The sequence below is a fragment of the Metarhizium acridum genome (assembly GCF_019434415.1).
Source record: "Metarhizium acridum strain ARSEF 324 chromosome Unknown scaffold_31, whole genome shotgun sequence".
In the NCBI taxonomy this organism is placed as follows: Eukaryota; Fungi; Ascomycota; class Sordariomycetes; order Hypocreales; family Clavicipitaceae; genus Metarhizium; species Metarhizium acridum.
Window position 1 is genome coordinate 3,438,130 of NW_027094018.1, and position 14,578 is coordinate 3,452,707.

General features: G+C 51.4%; 5 protein-coding genes across 6 annotated transcripts; 3 read left to right on the forward strand and 2 right to left on the reverse strand.

The window, feature by feature from the left end:
• The first annotated feature begins 1,604 nt into the window (after positions 1-1,604).
• On the forward strand, positions 1,605-2,910 carry J3458_005908 (uncharacterized protein). The gene has a single exon (XM_007817332.2). The coding sequence runs from the start codon at positions 1,755-1,757 to the stop codon at positions 2,457-2,459; it is 705 nt and encodes a 234-aa protein (XP_007815523.1). The 5' UTR covers positions 1,605-1,754; the 3' UTR covers positions 2,460-2,910.
• A 2,544-nt stretch (positions 2,911-5,454) lies between these two features.
• J3458_005909 (uncharacterized protein) lies at positions 5,455-6,484 on the reverse strand (the record flags this gene model as incomplete). Its single annotated transcript, XM_007817333.2, has 2 exons — positions 5,455-5,980; positions 6,036-6,484. 2 exons carry the CDS (start codon positions 6,482-6,484, stop codon positions 5,455-5,457), a joined length of 975 nt encoding a protein of 324 aa, XP_007815524.2.
• A 950-nt stretch (positions 6,485-7,434) lies between these two features.
• On the reverse strand, positions 7,435-7,764 carry J3458_005910 (uncharacterized protein; the record flags this gene model as incomplete). Its single annotated transcript, XM_066119048.1, has 1 exon — positions 7,435-7,764. The coding sequence occupies one exon, from the start codon at positions 7,762-7,764 to the stop codon at positions 7,435-7,437; it is 330 nt and encodes a 109-aa protein (XP_065976570.1).
• A 2,065-nt stretch (positions 7,765-9,829) lies between these two features.
• On the forward strand, positions 9,830-11,071 carry J3458_005911 (uncharacterized protein; the record flags this gene model as incomplete). Its single annotated transcript, XM_007817334.2, has 1 exon — positions 9,830-11,071. One exon carries the CDS (start codon positions 9,830-9,832, stop codon positions 11,069-11,071), a length of 1,242 nt encoding a protein of 413 aa, XP_007815525.2.
• A 359-nt stretch (positions 11,072-11,430) lies between these two features.
• Positions 11,431-13,803, forward strand: J3458_005912 (uncharacterized protein). 2 transcript variants are annotated; one of them, XM_007817335.2, is made up of 4 exons: positions 11,431-11,702; positions 11,770-11,795; positions 11,844-12,721; positions 12,779-13,803. In XM_007817335.2, exons 1-4 carry the CDS (start codon positions 11,551-11,553, stop codon positions 13,340-13,342), a joined length of 1,620 nt encoding a protein of 539 aa, XP_007815526.2. In that variant the 5' UTR covers positions 11,431-11,550; the 3' UTR covers positions 13,343-13,803. The 2 variants fall into 2 exon arrangements, with proteins under 2 accessions (XP_007815526.2, XP_065976571.1); XM_066119049.1 differs by having other exon boundaries at positions 11,431-13,803.
• Positions 13,804-14,578: the final 775 nt, after the last annotated feature.

Consider the following 14,578-nt stretch of genomic DNA (forward strand, 5'->3'; position numbering starts at 1 on the left):
CCTTTGATCGTGGTCACCTGTTTTACGAGTCTCCACCAGAGGGTATGAAGATGAAGATGAGGGATGAGCGGCATAGAAGACGACAGGTCCTTACACGGAATCCATATAGGTCAGACCACGGCTCTGCATAACTAGATAGCTAGCTAAATGTAATGGCTTAATAGTTGCTTGGCCCAAGGACTCCCAGCCTTCGGATGATCGTACCCCTTGCACCCACAGCTCTAACGTGCAAGGGGTGGCGTAGTATTTTTTTCAATGAATGGACTTCGCTGCATCGTTTTGCGGCCCGGGAATTGAGGTGATGCCGCCCAAAGAGACAGCGCAAGAGATGAGAGAACGTTGTACAGAAGCCTGTTTGCTATACTTGACTGTGGGAAGATTCAACTCACGTCCAGCCAAGTTCTACAAATTTGAGACTAGCCTGCTCTGACATGCACACATGCTTGTTCAGTCGCCTGAGATCCCCAAGTAGTCGCTCTTGTACCACAGTCCTATCCCCAGGTTCTTCAGGTTTATTAGCAACGTAAACGCTGACAATAGTCGAGGTATTATGCAACGGGACAAGGTAGATAGGTTGTCCGTCTAAGATGAACGGTGTACCCGGGAGTCCTGGCATTAATGCCACGTTTACTTGAGCCTGCGTCATTCAAATTGCCAAGGCAGAATAATTTGTGTCCACTTGGGCGAATAAAGCAATTTCCAGAGGCGAATGCTGCAGCCCCTTCCTGCGGAGAGCAGCGGGTTTAGGAGAAACCGCAACGATTATAGCAAGAGCAAGCCTGATGGCTGAGATTGCCTTCTGAAGCGGTGCGGCAGCAAGTCATTGGAGTCTCATATCGGCCTGCATCTAATACTTTCATAGCCGTCTGTTACTTTTCCAAGCGAATCAACTCATTTTTCAATAACTAGACCATTGGCGCAGACAAGACTTGCTGTGCGACTACAGCTGCTGCTTTCAGATCAAAATCCTATCTAACTGATGATGCGAATCTCAAAAATGCGGACAGCTCCACGCTGTTTGGAATAGAGCCCGCCCCGTGTGGAAGGAGGTTACCGCAAGTATAGACGAAGCAAATCATCGCTCTCATCCCGCGAGGTATCCCTCACCCCTCCTAATAAGATCGATATCCCAACCTACTTTTTGTTGTGTATTAAAAATGACAGTCATATATTCCTTGTCATGGAAGGTTTTTTGCGGCGGCCAATCTGATACACCCCCCCCCCCCCCCCCCCCGGCCGGCGACGCAGACGGCATCACTCGACGGAATTCGATCGATTGGCGGATATATCGGCACGAGCCACAGGGGACGGGCTGACCCTTGCTGAGGCTGGCGATTCCCTCCACTCTCCACCACTTACATGCTCTCTGTGCCGGCGAATAATCAATATTCAGGTTACATCACAGCCGTCCCTGTGGAGAAGTCTCAACTTGAGTGCGCCGCTGTCCTCACTCCTTTCGTCTCTGCCGGCATACATCTTGAGGCTGAGCTGAAGTCTAAACCGGATGCTCTACTCACGCCGCCCGCCGTCACACAACGCACAAAAAAGCAATGCATACTACGGTAGCAGTAAGAGGTGATGTTGTGTTTCACTTTGTCTTCGTGGGCTGAGCGTCCCGCATATAATCCGACATTACGCGATTTTGTGGTTGTATGACGGTGCCTCTCTTATTTCAATGATTTGGTCCGTCTCTAGCTTAGCCAGGCAGCTGATGTTCCAGCTGAACCATCAATTCCTGACCCGCAACAACCAACATGGCCGCCGGTAGCGAATGCATGAGTGCAACCATCATCGTGGCTGCCACACAGTCCATGGGGATGAGCTACAAAACACGCATGCCATGGCCCAAGCTAAAGCGAGAAAGCGGCTACTTCGAATCCACGACCACAAGAAGTATAGGCCCGCAAACGATGAATGCCGTGATAATGGGCTACAAGACGTGGGACAAGATTCCTACCAAGAGATATCCCGGCCGAATCAACGTGGTCATTACACGAAACCCAGAGAAGGTCCCGCCTCGGCTGCAGGGTGATTTGAGGAGAGAGCCGCTTCATGTAGCGACAAGTCTTGAGGGCGCAATGGAGCTTCTACTGGAGACGTATAGGGGATCGAGTTCGAGCTCCTCAAATAGCTCATTTGGCAGCGACAATTGGCTTCCCGCTCTGGGCCGCGTATTTATCATTGGTGGCGCCGGGCTGTGTCATGAGGCGCTGCGAATGCCATGGGTAGATCGTCTACTACTTACACGGATCGGAGCCGATTTCAACGCGGACACATTCTTTCCTCTGGATATTGATGGTCGCGGGAATGATGAATGGGCTCGACAAAGTGACCGGGCTTTTCAAGACTGGGTAGGGCCTGATGCCCCGGATGGCATGCAGATTGAGGATGGAATTGCATGGGAGGCGTACATGTTTACGCGGACTGGTGGCACAGTTTGTCGTAATGGGATAAAATGAGATATTGTTCGCGAGGGAAAGTAGTAAGAAGATGTTCGACCATGCTCTTCAAGCAGACTTGAGATATATCTAGCTTTCTACTTCGGAATGATGGCAATTTGTCCTTGATCGCACCAGAATAGAATTGGCTCACCTGTGTTTCATTGACTAATAAGCTTACTTACCGGTAAAGATTGATAGATTTTACAGCGGTCTAGAAGAGAAACGGGTGAACTCTTCACAGGCAGCAACATCGCTATGTCGCTTACGAGCGGCATTAGCACGACGAAGCCTCCAACTGCGACTAATGCACTACGAGGCAAGATGGGAGAAACCTCAGAACTCTAATCACCATGCTCTCGTAGATGACACCAACACCCACATCAAAATCACCGCTGGACCGGCAAGATCTAGCCTAATAAATACCTCAGCGTCATTATGCAACTGCAGTCAACTATCCACATTCCTCCTTACCTGCTATTAGGCACTCTTCCTGTATCGTTCTATGTCTCTGTTTCCTCTATTATGACAGCGATAAAATGGATAAGTTTGTTGTATTATATATTTAGTCGCCATTATTGAATCAAGTAAACCAGCCCCCTCTCCACTAACCTGTATTTTCTGCGTGGGAGTAGACATGCACTTCCACACAACTTCCTCGCAACCTTGAATCCAATTCTCCTCTTTTCATCATCGCTTCATACTGTAGATCAAAACAACAGACACGGTCATTTCGGTAACCAGTTCTCTTCAAATCCCCTTGATGCCACAATATTTTATTCTCCTTTTCATGCCCCAACGCAATGAACTAGCGAATATGGGATATTCAACAGTAATTCGGCCTGAATAAAGAACACAATTTGATGGTCCGCAAGTACCACTGTCAGGCTTAAAACAATCTTGTTCATACCCCCCACTGAGCGAGGCTGTCATTGAGGGTTTGGGATATATGGCGTCCATGTTGTCTCAGAAACTTCTCTTGCCATAGCTCTCAAATTAGACGACGCCACTGTAATAATAATCGGACGTGACAAAGTGTGTAAAATAGTCATGATAAAGGAAAAATACAACGATGGAACCATTAAAGGCCAGCCCGGTCCAAAGCACATAGAGACTATGTCCTTTAACCCTACACCACAGTATATCTCCAAGTCTGTAGAGGAAAAGACGGCAAAGCAACATTTCGAGTCAAAGAACTACCAAAACTCAGTCTATATAATCACAGGCCTGGTCATTGCCAGAAAAATGTCTTCTAGCAGCCAAAATATCAATACAGGCGACAATGGCGAACCAAGCGTTGCAGTCGACCCTAAGGGTGAGGCAACACAGCCTCAGTCTTCAGCTACGTAATCCGATTCCATTTACGCATTTGGCTTCAGGGAAACTTTCCACAGAAAAGCATTCTTTCCCCCGCAAACCCGTATTTCTGCAAAGGGACCATATCGAGGGCGCTGATTACCAACCCCAAGTACTAGCATAATTGTTGGAATTTCAACAGCAATTTGCACAACAGAAAAAGAAGTTAAATTGACGATATTAATGATTCAATTGATGTCTAAATTTATGACTAAAAAGCCCTGCTAATTTGACCCCCTTTTATCCTCCTTAATAGTCAGTACCCCTGAAAAAGCAACCATCACGACCAACAGGCTTGAAAGAGCCCTATTTATTCACAACAGTTGCAGAAACGCCAATCTCCTTTCTAAACCCCAAAGGCGCGTTGGATGTGAGACATGTAACATTCTGCCTAAGGAAACACCCTGCTATTAAACATAGTCTGTACAGCCCGTACGAGTCCGACGCGATCATTTCTAGATGGGCTTGACAGACGCCGTGCTCAAGAATAATACCATAAGTGACGCAGCTGCCCATACTTGCTACGTAGGCAATCAAGAGACTGGCTAAGGCCACGGCGGAACACACATAGTCTTGGAGATGAAAGGCGTGTGTTGCCTCTATACGATCGAGATGCGACCACGGCAAGCTATATGGAACACGTAGGCTGCACGTATCCTGCCCAAACGCGGCATCATCATGAACCTTTTTTCAATAAAACAAGTCCAAAGCATTATGAAGTCATGCCCCAAGTCAAATTCATCAAGAGAAAGAAGGCATTCGTCCCAAAAGTCAGCTGCATCGGCTGCCCGAAAGTCACTGCATTTCGAAAAGCGGTGAGTCGTCTATAGCTTACAGTACAATGAAACAGTTTCCCGAATCAACCAGGCCAGCCGTGGCACAAACTCCCTCTTCCCTAAATCGTACAAATAAGAGCACCCGCATCGTTGCCCTTTGACCTATCATTCTCCCAGATTTCCTCGCCCTCAGCCCTACATGAGATGGCTCCTTGGATGCCTGCAGACGACCTGGGAAGAGCCCCTTATCATCAGGGCGAGGGTGTGAAATGTCGGTTTCCACATCTCTACAGGGTGGGTATCAAAAGCCATTGCTTCAAAGGTTTGCGTTCCGATGACCAAGAACAAAAAGATGCCAGGCGACAAGGAATGGGGGGGAATATAAACAAGGGTCAAAGAACCCTGAGAAAGTACAGTCTTATGCTGTTCCGTAAATATCACTGCGACGCCGTTCGTTCCCTCGGCGACTGATTTGCCTCCCTGTAAATGCCACCATTGCCCATGTTTATCTGTTTATCTGCCCTGTCTCCCGAACGCCTAGCCGTGGTGCTAAAAAAGAAATAAAGAGAAAAGAAATAAAAGACCTCAGAGGATGTGGTGCGTTGTTCCGCTAGCCAGAGAAGGGAGAGGGTGCTAATTAATATCAAAGTTGGTAGAGTGGGACTACGTCTATCCGTTCCGTGTCTTCGCTTGGAGGGGGGTTAGGGGTGGTCGTAAACATTCATCGTTTATTGCCGTTTCCTTTTTTTTTTCCGCGTTTGATCGTGTTGGTATTCGCTTTGTGGTTATGGGAGATTCTTTGTTCAGCGCAACTACCTTCCGAGTCGCATGAAATCAAGTGCAACGCTGTCACTGTGTGAGGCGGAGGGTATAGCTTGTGATCCCTAAATCATCTGTGCTGTTGGGGCTCCGAGGCCGTGTGGCGACATGCCGTGTCGCAGTGCGTCTTGAAGTTCTGCAATCTGCGCCATCATGGCAAGCGAATGCTGTGATTGTTGCTCCATCTCGGACTTGAGCTTCTCATTTTCCTCGCGGACTCGCTTGATCTCGTCACGAAGCTCCGTAAGCTCATCCCCTTGTCCACTGGAGCGGCGCTTGCGCTTCATGCTAGACTTCTCGCTTTCGTTGTCTTCCGGTGAAGCAACCGAGTCGGCCGGAGGTGTCGTGACGTCGCCGGTGGTATGCACCCGCCGCAAATGCTCGTTGAGGTTCTCCTGTCTTGAGAAACCTTTGCCGGTGTGCCGTTTGCAGTTTGGATGGGGGCAGTTTACGGTATTTTTGGGACCCCCGTGCTTGTTATGAACTTCGCGCTCGTGTCTCAGCAAGCCTCCGGAGTATGTGAAGCCAGGAAGGTTCTCGCATCCAGGGGCGGGACATCGGTAGGGTCGCTCGTGCTTGTCCATGTGTTTGCTTTGCATCGTTAGCGGCTGGGCGGCATTGGGCAATCACCTAACATGAAACTTACTTCCATTCACACTTGCGTGAAAATGCGCGGACTTCTTCTTTGCATTCCTCCAATGGGCAGTGAAACTTGCCGTCAGCCTGCTTTACTACGTCTCTGTCAGGCTTGGGGATCGACTTTGTGCGCGACGAAGGCGGTGATTCGATGCCTGGTGAGGCATCTTTGCTCTCCGATATGGGCTCGGGTATTGACGGCGCATGCAGCGAAACTTGAATGGGCGAGGAGAAACCGGTTGCGCCGAGATCTAGGCGTGTAGCATCTTGCACGCCGGTGCCATCATCCATGATGCTTCGATCATCTCCCAGGAGTGCAGCATCAGAGGTATAGTGACTGAGATGCTCGGCGACCTCGGAGTCTGTATACCGTTGGTCGGCACCATGGTCGTGTTCGTCGCCTATCGGGGGATAGGCTCCCTCATGGATGAAGGACCTAGGTTCGTATGCGACACTCATGACTGCCGCTCCTCGATACGACGAAGGCGAAGTCGCCCGAGGGTGTCGCGACAACGCCTTGCGCGGCAAGGGAGGCGGAAGTAGGCGACCGCGTGGACCGCGTGGGCCGGGAAGAGAGGGCGCCGGTCGCGCGAGATGTCGCGGAGCGTACTGATCCGGGTAGAAGGTTCCCGTGGGAGTCGTAACCGGCGTCTGGTACAGATTCGCCGTACCCGACGATAAGAGGTCATGCAGTTCTCGACGGAGCGAGTAGGTGGTAGCGTCCGTCTGGGGTGTTTTGCTGGCCTGAAAAATATGGTATGAAGGTGTCAAGCCGTCGGCATCCGCCTCAGCGGAAATCCAGAGTTCAGCCAGCTTGAATTAGTCAGAGGGTAGTTAGTTATCACGTGAATAAAAGGTGGGTCCCTCGACCTTTGTACCCCAGCACTGTGGAAGCACTCCGAACAAGGCCGTGAGTGACAAGGCGAGTCGAATGTGTTCTAATGCGGCTGGCTTGCGACGCGCTGATTCTTCACGATCATGTGATACGCGTCTTGACTCCTCCCTCCCGGTTCCCTCGAGGGGAGGAGAACAACCATCATTTATTCCCGATCAGCTCGGCAGCATGGTTAGGCAACCTTCCAGCGCATGACCCCACCACTTGCGTTCACGGTTTCCGTGCGGCCCGCCATGAGGCATCACGGCCTGTCTGACTCACTTGGCATATTCCAAGCCCCGGCCAAGGCTGATGTCGTCCATTTACCAGGGTGGCAAGGCTGCGCGGCCCTGCTCGATATCCTTCTGTCTTTCATCTTGGCCTTCCTTATCCATACATCTCCCGTCGCCTCCTTTGACGAACCCACTCCTGCCTGGACCTGAACCAACAAGCGAGCCGCGTTCGTGTATCAGGCGCGTGAAGTGGCGACGAGCGGGTAGGCACGAGCCATGACTGACAGAATCATCCTAGGGAACTACCTGGGTAGGCAGTCTAAGAAATCCCAACTGTTGGGCTGAGGCGAAAAGGTGTCATGGGCTAGGACTGTTGCTCGTGTCCGCACACCGGGCGGGTCATCACCATAACGACGAACCAGTTTGGGCAAAGGAGATTTCTGACTATTGCCGTCCCTTTGTATCGTGAGGCTTCTCATATCGGGCAACAAGAAATTCTGACTGGACCACGTCATATGCCACAGCCGATCAGTGAATTTCGTACATGTGATCGGGTCGCCGTCTGATGGTGGTGTGACCGGTTGCGAAAGTGGTTTGAAGCCATGGCTGAAGGCACCACTCCTCGTCAACATCGCCCGTGTTTGAGGCACTGGTAGTAGACTCGCCGACGACCTGGAATAGGTCAAGCCTACAAGTTCGAATCACCACGAAATCTTTCGGCGCTGCGTTTGGAAGTGGCATTGGGCTGTATCCTGCCGACGCCGAAACTCAGACGAGTCACTTACACGGTGATACTTAGCACCACTGGTGTCTTCCCAAACGACATGCGGTGCTACAGGTGCCCACGCACTGGTTAACTTGCAGATCTATGATACACTCGCATACCCAGGAAGCCCTGAAATCCAGTTTCTTGGTTTGCGACGGGGATCTCGTACCCGCATGCCCGAAGTGTCTCGGGAGTCCAAGGCAGCAAGGTCGTGATATGTCCAATAAGAAATGTCCGGCGACAAAAGGTAGATGCATTTCTAACCTGTTCCTGCCTGATGCGGCCTGACAGTTCTCCGCATGATTCGCATTCAAGTGGATGCAATTGGACATGGACGTCCGTCCATCGTGGTACTATACGCGCCCTATCATTGGCGATGCCGTGGGCACCATATTGAATATGATGTTTAACCAAAGGCACTCCAAACCACTTCATTTCCATTATCCTTTGTACCCTCTGGAGATGTGGGATAGCAATCCAGTTTTTCCGGAGGCTTGACAAGGAGGAACTGCCTTGGGGCTTCAGGTGTTCTCCCCATAAGTCCAGGAGTAATGCATGTAGATGCCTAGTGATTATCGCACGTGTTTAGGAGTCTTTTTGTTCTGTTGATAATTATCTTATTAGCCCTTAACATGACTTGTTGACTGCATCGGGTACAAGAACCGGATGGCATGGCATCGAAACATGATGACGGTCGAGCCGACACGCGGTCTGGCCATGCAGTCGTCTCGTCTGTCGGATCGAAAGCATACTTACAACGCTCCTGGCTATGGGTCAAGCAGACATCTCGTTGCTAGATGTACGTAGATGGAACGGAAACGCATTGTTCACCAGTCAAAATAGCAGCCATCGGAGTGGCAATAGGTGCATTTTCTCGCCTTGCGCATCCATCGAATATGATTTGTTCGTGGTTGCGACCGGCCAGAGGGTTACACATCACTCCAGGTCTATTTCGTTTTGTCGACAGAGTCTCGGGTCTTTGCCTAGGCCAGCAGCTTGATTTCGGCCCAATATATGAGCCAGCCGTCCAGGCACCAATGTTGCTCCAGAGGCAGTGAGTGTGGCTGAGGGCCTTGCAGCACATCCTACTTTTTCCTACTATGTTGTTGTGTCGAGAAAGAGGATGGGGATTTCTGAACGCCTCGTTATCCGTGACGCCTCATTTTCCTTTTGGAGGCCGGGGCACCCGTGATTCAAGCATTCATCCTTTTCGCCCTGTCGACCCTCCCGCCCTGCGCATCGCATAGAATGCAAGCCTCCTTTAGTACGATCACAGAGGTGAGGCAACTTACTTTCGACTGAGAGGAAGCCAGCCTCCAAGATAAGGAGGCATGCACCTCAGAATGATATGCATGTCATGACATCAAAAATGGGCCACTGAAGCGGTAGAATTCTGGAGTCGCCGAGATGGGCATTGCTGCAGATTGGGCCTTGGAGCAGCACCACACCCATGGCTCATATCTATCGTGCTGTGTAGCGGTATACGTGGTTGAATACGTCGACTCGTCTCTCAAGGACACCTTGATCGAGGCCGCATTCGATTCTGTCATGGCAGGCGCTGATGCCGGCTTGTTGGGAGCACACGAGGCAAGGCCGCAGGTCTTGGACGGCCGGGAATTCGTCAGGATGAAAAAAAAAAAACGTTTCTATTAAACTAACATTATGTGAGTAGAGAACAATTCCTCCATTATGCGATACGAGTATAATATCCAAAAAGTGATGAGATAAGTGAAAAAAAAATGCGCCGACTAGGTGTGTAAGCATCGATAGTTTCAATGTTACTGTGGCTGGTGCCAAAAGTCATCTCACATGCATCTGCACCACCCGACATAGTTTCATTATGCTATTTTCCCGCCCTTTCACCCCCTGCACACGTCTAAAACATTTTATGGATTTAAAGTACACATCCATCGCGAACATTCATCTTGGCCATGGATCCCACTACGCTTCCGCCTTGGCACCTACCCGATGGCGTTACCTCTCGGTTCGTTGACACATCACCAGTCGGACTCGAATTCCACATTCTTGAATCACTGCCGGCTCCAAATTCCGAGGCCGCCGACCGACGACTTCCACCACTAATCTTACTACTCCATGGCTTCCCAAACCTTTCATATGACTGGCGATTCGTCTTGCCGAAGCTAGCTGCCGCTGGTTACTACGCTGTCGCCTTTGACTTGAGAGGTTTTGGCCGCACCCGCAGTGCTGATTCAAGTCGTATCAGCGACGAGGCAATCCGGCCGTTGGCTGCAATCCGCGACGTAGTCACTCTAGTCCATGCCTTGGGTTACACAAAGATTCATACTCTTGTAGGCCACGATCTCGGCGCGTACATGGCTTCCATCACTGCCTTGAGGAGGCCGGACATGGTCGGGTCTCTGCTCTTGATGGCGCACACATGGAAAGGCATCACAGCCAGTCCCTTTGGAAGTTCGCCCGCAGACACACTAGCTGCAGCAATTGAATATCCAAAAGTACCCCGCTGGGAACAGGACAAGGACGCGGACGTGCATACATTGCTGGCCAGGCTGGACCCCCCGCGCAAGCATTACAAGTGGTATAATGCTTCAGCCGCGGCATCAGATGAATGGACCTATCCCACCGGGCACCCTCTGCGAGATTTTCTTAGGGGCTACTTTCACTTGAAGTCTGGCGCTCACGTACAGAAGATTCCTCCTCGACCGCTGGCGTCTTGGACGGCGACGGAGCTGGCCGTCCTCCCGCACTACTACGTCCTGCGTGCGCACCAGACGATGCGAGAGAATATTGCGCTCGACATGGAGGAGGAACCTCGGGAGACAGTAGCCAAGCTACATGCCACGCCATGGCTCACTGATACAGATATTGACGTCTACGAACAAGAATACGCCCGTACCACGTTCACGGGCCCGCTGCTTTGGTACCGCGTGCTGACTGACCCCGAACTCTCCAGGGATCTTTCCTGTCTTGCTGGACTGAAGCTCAAGATGCCCACCAAGTACGTTTCTGGCCTCAGAGACTGGGGCACGTATCAGGTTCCCGGGGGACTCGAGGCAATGCAGCAAGGCGTCAGCGTTGAGCCGGAGTGCTGGCGCGGCGCTACTCTCGTGCCCGGGGCTGGACACTGGGTCAACATGGAAAAACCAGACGAGAGTGCCGCTGAGATTCTGAAGCTAGCTGGTACTGTTTTATGAAGCACCCAGAATCTGGGCTGAAGGCGCGTCGTCAGTCTGGTGTCGGCGGTCGAGATTGGGCTTTGCCGCGCAAATCAACGCAACCCGGTAGCGCGAATATATAGACTTGTATAGTCGGATGCGGAACAACTATCAAGTAGAGTCTTAAATGTTTATTTTGCGGTTTGTACTACATCACTCGGCATATTGTACCTGGACTCAAGGACCGAAGGGTACCTTGGTAAGCCAGCTCGGATTAAGCAGGCGGCAAGACGCCACCTTGCCATTTTGGGAACTAGCTTGAGATTGTTGTTCGGCTCAAGTTTTCTTCTCGTGGCTTGCGCCGAGACTTGATTTCACAACCACATCATCATAATTTTCTTTCGTGTTCTTGTTTGCTGCAACTTGCCTGCTCGTGCAAATATTGACCTGGCGGTATACTCCATCTAGCATCAGTTCCGCTAGCTAGACACGCATCAATTGGCCTCGCATCGGCCACAATGGCCCTGTCACAGACGGCCACAAGCTCGGTCGCAGAGCCATCTGCCCCGCGCGTCAAGGCAGCTGATGCGGGCTGTGAAGCTGTTGACGACTGCTCGCACGGTGGAAGCCGCCAGGATCAAGGCGTTGAGACGGTGGAACGAGTGTACAGGTCGGTCGACTCAGTCTCCTTCCATCCCGATAGCGGCCATGCATACTGACCTTGCCTGTCGGACCAGGAAACTCGACTGGCGGATTATTCCACGTAGGTCATCGCATCTGTCACGCTGAATCATAGCTCACCATCACATAGCCTTCTGGGTTCTCTACTTTTTGTGCTCAGCCATCCGTTCCAACATTGGCATTGCGCAGACCATGAACGTCAGTGACAAGCACGACCTCATGTCAGTCCTGCACTTGACGCCCAAAGACACGTCAACCGCCCTGGCTCTGTTCTACGTGTCCTATGTCATCTTCGACCTCCCGTCCAATCTCGTCATGAGCAGACTCAATCCACGAGTATGGATGGCCCGAATCGTCTTTGCCACTAGCCTTGTTGGGACCTGCTTCGCCGCGGTTCAAAGTGCATGGAGCGTAAAACTGCTGCGTTTCTTGCTCGGCATGGTCATTGCCGGCATGTGGCCCGGCATGGCCTACTACCTGACCCTGTTCTACCCCCCCTCTAGGACGGGCAAGAGAATTGGCATGTACTTTACTGCCTCACAGGTATCTGCTGCCGTCGTCGGACTTGTATCGGCAGGTTTTCAGCTCATGGATGGTCTTGGCGGGCTGGTTGGCTTTCGCTGGATGTTCCTAATTTACGGACTGGTTGGTATTGTCTTGAGCTTCAAGCTGCTCTGGTGGCTGCCCGATCGTCCCTTGGCTCCCGGACAGGTGCGACAACGGTCAAAATGGCTTAGCTGGCTGCCACATCCTCCCGAGGCTCTCACCGGAGACGACGCAATTGTTCATTATCAAGATTTGCGTCGAGTCTACCACCCCAGACCGTGGACTATCAAGGATCTTGTCCAGGTACTCCTGGACTGGCGACTGTGGCCTCTGACGCTGATGTACTTTGGAGTGGTGGGAGTCGGTATTGGAACGCAATTATACGGCTCAGTCATTATCGCGGCAATTCAGCCCACGGCAAGTGCGATTACAGTGAGCTTACTGTTTGCGCCCATTTGGATCGTAAGTCGGTCTGTTTACCCACCGCCCCCCCTCAAACAATCCACTTATCTTTCCCAGATGGATCTCATTGCAATCGTCATTGTCACGCCCCTCTCAGACCGCTTCCACCGCCTCCGAGCCTTCTTCTTCTCCGCCGCAGCCTGCATCCAAATTGCCGGGCTCCTCGTCACGACGTTTGCCAGTAACGGATGGGCTCGATACGGTGGCCTGTTGATGGTGGGCTTCGGCCTGGGCCCGACGGTGCCGATTTGCATGGCATGGAGCTCCGAGATTTTCCAGCGTCGACACGGCGAGGTCGGAGTAGCCGCAGCCACGGCCCTGGTTTCCGGCTTGGGAAACTTGGGTAGCATAACAACAACATATGCCCTCTACGCAGGCTGGCCAGAAGATGCGGCTAAAGGCCCGCATCAGTTCCGCAAGAGCAACCTTACCATGATTGGCATTCTGGGTCTCAGCATCGCAAGCGCGTTGGTCATGACGGTGTTGCTGCGAATGTTTGGTAGCCCGCCTAGTACAAAGCTTCACGACGACGCATTGAACGAGCCCGAGGACGGGGCTGCCAGACGGGAAACGCATCAACGTGGATTTGGTAGGCTGTCAAAGTGGGCGTATCGAACTTGACACGTCGCGCCACGGGATAATGAGCGGCCTCTTCAACAGTCTCCCTCATCAGCAACGGGGCTGAACCTGGGCCCTAACATTTCTTTCTCGGCGTACGCCTGTACGCCTCGTGAGCCGAATGCACCAGTGACAACGCTCCTACGCTATCGCTGGTGCAGTAATCTCGCATTTTGATTTCGCTTTTTTTTCTTTCCCTTGACGTATGATGTTCCATCTTTGTTACTCTGCATTGTTTTGTTATGATACCCATCAGCGTTTATACCCGCTGTCAGACGAGCATGATGTGCATTTTCTCGACGGCGACAGTGCTTCTACGCCATCGCTGGGACGGCGTGTTTGGACCGAGGTTTGGAACTGGCGACAATGCTGGAGCGCTATCGTCAAGGACCTCGTGGGCGTTATTTCTTTTTGGCTTTCTATGCTTTTGTGCATGCTACAAAGAGCTTTATGGCAGGCGGGGGGGGTGATAGAGTTTGGGGTGAGAATATATATTATTATCATAGATATTGATACAAATATATGCGTTTCCGAACTGCTGCAACCTTGACGGCTCCACAACGAGTTCTTCCATGTATTGTTTATTTCTGGCGCTGCAACTATAATTGGGCGACAACAGCAACAGACTACTTCTACAACATTCAAGCCATGTGAACGATTGGATTATAGTGAGACTTATAGGCAGCGGTATCAACATTCTACGCGATAAGGTAGACGTTCTGGATAGACTCCGGCGCCAACGGTGACACGGGGGAGAATGACACGGCAAGATTCGACCTGATCTTCTGCCCCCAACACTGGTTCGTTGACCTTGTGATCTGGGGTTGGCAGACGCATAGCAAGGCTACATATGTATGGAAATTATAGAGGGGTATCCAGGGCTAGTTCGGTTGATAGCCAGGGTCCGACTCCGGGGACCCGGCCAAGCCATGATTAACCATGGAAAATCCGTTGCATCCATTCAACGAGGCCGACGTAAAAGAACATGTCACTTCTGAGACTTCTAATATAAGGAGCTCAAACTAACAACCCCTTTCCACCCATCCTTGGACGTCTTTGCCATCTATTCTTCATGTGCCGAGTATATGCGTGGTCTGTGCCGAATCGGCGTTCCTGCCTGGATATGAATCATGAAGCACATCAGGCGTCTAAGCCATCTCACCCACACAAAATGAGGCTAATTTCGCCAGAGTGCTGGATGAATAAACCCTCCCGTTATAATGCTATTACCAGTCCGGT

What these genes read in the sequence shown, in the direction of transcription:
- J3458_005912 (XM_007817335.2), top strand. Translation starts at nt 11,551, where the DNA reads ATGGCCCTGTCACAGACGGCCACAAGCTCGGTCGCAGAGCCATCTGCC. An exon ending in ACGGTGGAACGAGTGTACAG is followed by an intron (nt 11,703 to 11,769) that starts GTCGGTCGACTC and finishes CTGTCGGACCAG; the next exon opens with GAAACTCGACTGGCGGATTA. An exon ending in TGTTTGCGCCCATTTGGATC is followed by an intron (nt 12,722 to 12,778) that starts GTAAGTCGGTCT and finishes TATCTTTCCCAG; the next exon opens with ATGGATCTCATTGCAATCGT.
- J3458_005908 (XM_007817332.2), top strand. Translation starts at nt 1,755, where the DNA reads ATGGCCGCCGGTAGCGAATGCATGAGTGCAACCATCATCGTGGCTGCC.